At 53.0% G+C, this 7,358-nt stretch overlaps 1 protein-coding gene across 1 annotated transcript; it reads left to right on the forward strand.

Annotated features, from left to right (window-relative positions):
• The first annotated feature begins 1,935 nt into the window (after positions 1–1,935).
• Positions 1,936–6,196, forward strand: TMEM86A (transmembrane protein 86A). The gene is made up of 3 exons (XM_037150511.2): positions 1,936–2,015; positions 4,105–4,369; positions 4,725–6,196. The coding sequence occupies exons 1-3, from the start codon at positions 1,995–1,997 to the stop codon at positions 5,159–5,161; spliced, it is 723 nt and encodes a 240-aa protein (XP_037006406.2). The 5' UTR covers positions 1,936–1,994; the 3' UTR covers positions 5,162–6,196.
• The last annotated feature ends 1,162 nt before the right edge of the window (positions 6,197–7,358 follow it).

Raw genomic sequence — 7,358 nt, forward strand, 5'->3', positions numbered from 1 at the left:
TTAACAATACCATCCCAAGGTAGAAAAGACCACACAACACACAGGGACAGACAGACAGACACAAAGGGAGAAGTCAGCCTTCATCTCAAAACCACTGCCACGGTAATGATATGATAATGCAAAAGACAGGAAATCTTGCATCCAAACTTTGTTTCTGGCAAATGGAACAAATGAAGTTTACCTACTTTGATGGTGAGCGCTTTGTCTTATTATTTGCTTTTGTGGAGAAAACAAGATTTGTCTGTCTTTGTCCTCATCAAGGAGAGACTTGGAGTCAGAGAACCCACGTGTGCTTACAAAAAACCCCAAAATCTTGTTTCTCCTTTTTTGAATCGGGGATCATAAATGTAGGTGGGCTTTGAACTGCTTCTAGAACTGCATTCTGGTTTTGCAAAGATTTGTAATATAAGAACAATTGCTCGCAAAATTATCTTAAGTGACATCGTAAGTCGATCCATCTTTCTAACTACATTTTCCTAATTTGCATCTTTTCCTTTGGATCCTTAGTTTTGTTTTAGCTTGAGGAGGAGCCTCAAGGAGCCCACAGATATGAGAGGTTCAGGGACAGAAAGTTAAAGTGAGGTATATATGACATCCTGAACTAAAGAGGAGGGAAGGTGTCTTGGGAGCTTTAAGAAGTCATTGCAGAATGATAAGAAGAGCAGAAGTTTAGAAGTTAAAAGACTGACCTGCTCTACAGATAGGTCATAAAAAGTTATTTCTGGTAGTAACTCTTATGTTACTAATTTAGTAACTCTTATGTTAAGGCCCCTAATTTAAATTCCTTAAAGGAGAGGTAAAAGTTTCTCATGAACCTGCATGGTCTTTATTGCCTTCAGCTAAAAATAATCCACGTGCCAAAGTGGCCCATTTTGGGGAGGCCTCTTCTGAATCCTGATACCGTCCTACACATGTTGGGCTTGGGAGGAACCCTAGAGATAAATCATCCATTTACATACGAGGAAATCAAGGCAAGAGTGGGGAAATGATTCACCCAATCCCACAGGTGAAGCAACAAAACTGAGACTAGATCCCAGTCCATGTGACTGCCTATCAGTGCACCCATGTAATTCCCATGATTCTGAACACACTCACTTCCGAATATGGCTGTGTACCTGTAGCTGGTGTAATATCAACATTAAAATCTGCTTAAATTGTGTTTTGGGCAAAGTTAGTTCCCACTCCTTGGGGGCCTTACGTATGCTCAGGTTGCCCGTCCACCCACCACTCCTGGTGTGCTCTTGTGTTCATTGCACTCGTGTCACAGCTGTGTGCGGCCTACATGTGTCTCTGTTTGAAGTTGAAGGATGTGTGTCAAACCGCAGTTGTTGGTTTTGCGTCCATGTACTTGTTCGGTGCCTACGGGTAATTGTGATTCTGTGTGTGCTTGTGTTTATGTTAGAATTATGGGGTCTACGGGCTGCTGTGTACCTACTTATGTGTCTCTTTTCATGCTAAAAGTCTCATGTCTGCTGACGATTGTGTGTCCACCTGGGTGCATGGTTGTACACAGAGAAGATTGTGGGTTCAAGTGTGCCCATGTGGACTGCATGTTTAAAGGTTGGAGGGAGTCTGTCTTTGCTTTTATAGCCTAGTTATGAGAAAATATGTGTAGCCGTGAGTGCAGGACAAGAATGATTGTGTCTCACCCGATCAGGGTCATCACCCAGGAACTGGGGTTACGTTTCGTCCTGAGGTTCTGAGACACCTTGGCGTCGCTTTCCCTGGAGGCCCCTCCGCCTTCCTTCCCTAGGGAGCCCAGGCTCTGGGGCCTGGCCAGCGTTTCCAGCCTGGCTCCGCCCCCCACCCGCTCCAGCCACCTCATTGGCCCGGTCTGCGGTGACGTTGTGGGGATCTCAAACAGAACCCCCAGCGCCCGGCGCGCGGGAGGTGCTGTCCGTCACCCGGGTCTTTGTTATCTCGTTGCCTCCTCACCTGGCCGCAGGCAGGTCCTGGCTGCTGCAGCCCAGAGCTGGGTGCCAGCCGCCGCCGCCATGGTGTCCCCGGTCACCGTGGTGAGTGAATGACCAAGCGAGCGAGCCAATGTTGTGCTCTGCCGGAGCCCACCGGCCTGGGGACTGCATTGAGGCAGGCCAAGGCACTGGGGGCCGAGGAAGGGCAGGGGGTCTCGCAGCGGCCGCGTCCCTTGGCTGGAGGCGGTCGCTGTCAGGGCCTCCTGGCTCCCCAGACCGACGGCGCCCTTCCTCCGCGGGCCCTCGCAGGTCTGCGACTGGGAGGGACACACAGGGCACGTGACTCCAGAGGGCGACTGTTGATCTGTGTGTGTCTGGCGCGAGTTGGCGGGGATTGCTTTAGAGGACAGGAAGGGTACAGGATCCTGCTGCCGAGTTCTGCGTGGAGGTGTGGGAGAGGGCGAGGGAGGGTAGGAGGATGAGTGGGCCCTCCTGGGAGTCCTGTCCCAGATTTGCTTCCTCCCCTTCCTCATTTTATAAACAAGTCTGGGGCGGTGGTGGACGGGACGCCGGTGAGTCTCAGCATCCTCGGTAACACGCTGGAGGAAATGGGATCATTCTCTATTGACACCTCTTCCTGTTTCGACTTTTTCAGCTCTAACCTTTGTCTCTTTTCCCACCTTTCCTGTAGTGCTGGGTTCTCCATGACTGTCAAAGTGTCCCCAGCTACTGCTGCCTATTTCTTCTAGGAACTATGGGGCTGGGGGAGGGGTATGGAGCAGATGTTGGTGCTTCCGAGGGCTGGCAGGTGGATGCTGAGGAGTCCTGGGGACAGTGCGGGCAATGCATCTCCCTCAGGTTCCTTCTGTGCCTGTGCCCTGTCCAGCCCGGATGGGGGGATCTCCAGAGGAGGGGCTTAGTCATCTCTTCTCCCAGCTCTTATCCCTGCAGAGCACAGGCAGGCTTTGCCCCTGGACCCACCCATCTTCCTCTTCCCAACCTCCTTCATCACTGTCCGATCAGTCCCCAGGTAACTGGTGGTCTGGGAATCTGAGTGTGCCCCTGAGCCCTTTGCTGGACAGCTCACCCAGACAGGCACAGTCACTTTGGGCAGAGTGTGGGTGGGTATACAGGGCACCTCAGCTTCTCCGAATGAGTCTAAGAGACTCTGTACCAGAAGCCCAAGGAAAGAAGTTTCAGGGGATCATATGATCAGAATATCTGCAGCAGCCCAGTCCCTCAGCCTCGAGAGAACCTTCGGTGACCTTGGATACAACCATTCTCTAGCTTCCCTCCCCCACTTAATCCGGCTGAGACCTAGTCAGCTGCTCTAACTTCCCTCTCTTAGTTCCCCATGTCCTCTCTGGCGTCAGGTCAAAAGCTGGGAAGAGAACCCCCACCCCTTCCTGCCTCTCTGATGTGTCTTGAGTTGCTCTTATCTGGGAAATGAGACTGACACCCACCAACAAGCTTCAGATCCCTGAAATTGCTGGTGTTTCAGGGACAGTTTTCTTGCTCCCAACTTGTGAGATTCATTTCTCTAGCCAGTATCCCTGTCTTCTCTCTTTGCTCATGATGGTTGCCTTTACCCTGGAGCAGCTGGAGTGGAGGCTTAGGAGCAGACTGGCTGAGAGAGAGCCTGTGGGGCTTGAGGTGGTTGGCAGTGCACCACCTCACACATTCCTGGCAGTCACCTGGTGTTGCCAGGGCCCTAAGTCTGTGCCCTGGCCTCACTGCTGAAGATCACGACTTGGCCAGTTGTGGTGTCTCTGTGGTTTCCTGGTGACTGCACTTCATTCAGACAGCTGAGGGCTGATGCTGGCAGACCGGGGCTAAAGGGGCTTTGGGGAGGGAAAAGGAGGGGGGAAGGAGGGGACATTATCCCAAGGACTGTTTTCTGCCTAGTGGCCATTCTGGTCCTGCCCCAGGGCCAAGAATGGATATGGCCAGCCAGAATTGTGGAGCCCTTCTCCTTCCTAATGAACTAAGCTTCAGGGTAGTGATGGGCTTGTTCACATTCTGCTGGTTGATTGGGAAAGGCCGAACTGGTTTCTTTGTGTCAATCCTCCCCATCCGGGAGGCGGGCCTGTCTCTGGGGTGAGTGTCTGGGCTGAAGATGCTGGCTTGGAGCTCTCCTATGGCCTTTTGAACTCCCAAGCTCTGAGTGCTGCCCTTGTCCTGTGTCCTCCAGGTGAAGAGTGAGGGACCCAAGCTGGTGCCCTTCTTCAAGGCCACCTGTGTGTATTTTGTGCTCTGGCTGCCCTCGTCCAGCCCATCTTGGTTCAGCGCCCTCATCAAGTGCCTGCCCATCTTCTGCCTCTGGCTCTTCCTTCTGGCCCATGGCCTAGGATTCCTGCTGGCCCGCCCCAGTGCCGTCCGCATCTTTGTGGGGCTCGTCTTCTCTGCCCTAGGTGATGCCTTCCTCATCTGGCAGGACCAGGGCTACTTTGTGCACGGTCAGTTGCTGCAGTAGCTACCTGGGAGGAATCCTGGGGTTGGGGGCTAGAGAGTCCTAGAGGGTCAGAGATTTGGGGGCTTTTGAACAAGAATATTGGGAATCTGAGGGGCTCTCAGACCAATGACTGTGGGGCCCCTGTTGGAGGATGACTTTGCCGGTGATCTGGTGATCAGGTCTGAACTTCCTCAGAGGAGTTGGGGTGGGGAAGGGGGAGTCTTTGTGGATTTCTTCCCACCCCTCTTCTTCCCAATACACAGCTCCTGGTTTATCTCAGATACTCCCATCCCCAGCCCCTCTTACTCATTGCTCCCCCGAGCCTGCCCTCAGCACCCATCCCATTCTCTCACTCCCAGGTCTACTGATGTTTGCCGTGGCCCACATGCTCTACGCCTCAGCCTTTGGCATACGGCCACTGGCTCTTCGGACAGGTCTGGTGATGGCAGTGCTGGCGTGCCTGTTCTATGGCTTCCTCTACCCGGGCCTCTCAGGTGCCTTCACCTCCTTGGTGGGGGCCTATGTGGCCCTTATCAGTTTCATGGGCTGGCGGGCTATGGCAGGGCTACGGTGGGGTGAAGCAGCCTGGCGCTGGACTGAGCTGGCAGCATGCAGTGGCGCAGTGCTCTTTATCATCTCAGACATGATCATCGCTGTCGACAAATTCTGCTGTCCCGTGCCCTACTCGCAGGCACTCATCATGTCCACCTACTATGCTGCCCAGATGTTCATTGCCCTGTCGGCTGTCGAGAGTCGGGAGCCGGTGGAAGACTACAGACTGAGCAAGGCCAACTGAGGGGCTAGGGTCTGGTCACCCTTCTCTCTTCCTGGGACTGGGGTCCAGAGCCTGGGAACCTGCAAGAGGTGGTTCAGGATGGCTGGAGTTTCAGCCTGAGGCAGCAGGTGCTGCCTGGAAAATGTACAAGGGGGGTGAGCAGGAATGGATCTCTCTAGCAAAGCTAGTGGTCCAGTACAGTGCTCAGAGCTAAAAAGAGCTGGACTAACGCTCCTTGCTGGAGCCAGAAGCAGGTATCTCCTCAATGCTACCCCATTGGGATTGTCAGACCCTTCTGGGGCTGTGATGATGCTCAGCTTCTTGACCTCCCCTCCCCTTCTACTAGATGGAAGAATCCGGCTCACTCACTCCCACTCTTTCTGATTCATGCAGAGTGGAAGGGGAGGGAGAAATCTGTGCCAGGGCTCAAAGCCCTCTTTGAAGGACCTGAGTTGGGAAGATTGGTTAGGGGCGGAGTCTCCCTTTCCCTCATCTATTCTTATTACTTGAACAATTTCACTTTCTATGGATGGGTGGAAAGGTGTCTTGTCCGGGTAGGGAAGAGGGGACTTCTTTGGCCTGAGAACTTGGGTATTAAGGATTCAGGTTGGTCCCATCTCTCTCATAGGTCAGCCCAGAGCTCAGGCCCTACACCGTCACCCTCAGACCCTGCCCCCAGGGCTAGGGTGAACCATGCCAAAGGAAGGGGCCAGCCTGTGCGTTGTGTGTGTGTGCAATCTGTCTCCCAGCCTGTGTCTTCCTCTGCCATCTGTGTCTGTTCTGCTGTCTGTTAAAATCTTATAGGGAGAGGCCTCAGGGAGCTGTTGAAGGGGTGCTGAGCCTGGCTCATAGAGCTGGGAACCCCCATGCCCAACCCTCTCCCCCACTGCTTTCCTCTCTGCCACCCCTGCACTGGTAGCAAGGGTGGGGTGGCTCCAGTGACATTCTAGGGTCATAAGACCCAAGGCACATTCAATGCAAGGTGAGCAAAGATGGGACAGTTCTGTCCTTTACTGTTCATATGAAAAAATAAAAATAAAAACCAAGGGCTATTGACTCCCTGCTTGTCTGTGTAGCACATGCCCGTCCTGGAGAGCAGGGTGGAGGGGCATGGAGCCAGGGGCTCTCGGTGTCCCCACAGCCTGGGTCACGGTACTGGCCAGTGCATCCTGGTGCCAGGCCGGCTCCCTGGCTCCGGTAACACTGCTGGTTGGAATGGGTCTTACTTTCCTGGTCTTGTGTGTGGGTGAGGATGTAGTGGTATTGGGGGAGGGTAGGGGATGGGTGGTATTTGTCACCATCCAAATTTGTCTTTGTGCATGGGTACCCAGCACCTTTGGTGACCCTTAGTTACCCAGTGTCCTTCTGCTGCCCAATTCCTGCCTCACCCCAGAACTGCTGCCTGCTCTGAAATGATCCAGATTCCCTTCAACCCTCTTCTCTCTTCTTAGACTCGGGCTCAGTTGAACAGCTGGGAGGAATGGAATTAGACCGGGTGACTCATACTTTTGATGTGAAGCCCTGGCAGAATAATGTGTCCCCCACACTCCAGGGACATTTGCATCTTAATGGGCAATGCTCTGACCCAGAATTCTAAAGGGAAGCCTTGGGTGGTGATGAATATGCCATTAGTGGAGGGGTTGTACAGTTGTGGGGGCATGATAGAAGGCAACTCAAGTCCCTTGTGGATGTTGGATAAATCAGTGACTTTCAATAAAGGTTTTTTACAGAAATCTCTGGTGGGAGATAGCAAAAGAATAAGTGGAAAAGGGAGGCTCAAAGTCTATTCTTGTTTCAAGCCCTGTAGCTTCCTAAGGTTTTTTAAAGGAAGGACTCCACTGCCAACCCATAAGTTTGAAACCTAGAGCTGGATGAGTAATTCTTTCTAGCTCTGAGATGCTCTTGTTCTCAAAGAGTGGGAACCTGGGCACTAAAGAGGCAAGGTCCTGATCCCTTTAAACCCCAGAACTCTGATCACAGACCTACCCGGTGTGAAGAAATGGGAGGGAGCGGGATGGGGAGAAGGATGAATCAGGCAAGACTTGCCCACCTAAACCCTGAGAGGACGGGAGGGTACAATATAGCCACAGAGGAGGGGGAGGCAAAGACCCAGTCAAAAGAGGGGCTGGTCAATGCCTATGTGGGTGGGTTTGGACCAGGCTCTCAGCTGCCTTGGTGCATCCCCATTCCACCTCCACTTCCACCTCCGTGGTCCCTG

This window comes from Artibeus jamaicensis, unplaced genomic scaffold (assembly GCF_021234435.1).
Source record: "Artibeus jamaicensis isolate MK-2021 breed Jamaican fruit bat unplaced genomic scaffold, CSHL_Jam_final contig_797, whole genome shotgun sequence".
In the NCBI taxonomy this organism is placed as follows: Eukaryota; Metazoa; Chordata; class Mammalia; order Chiroptera; family Phyllostomidae; genus Artibeus; species Artibeus jamaicensis.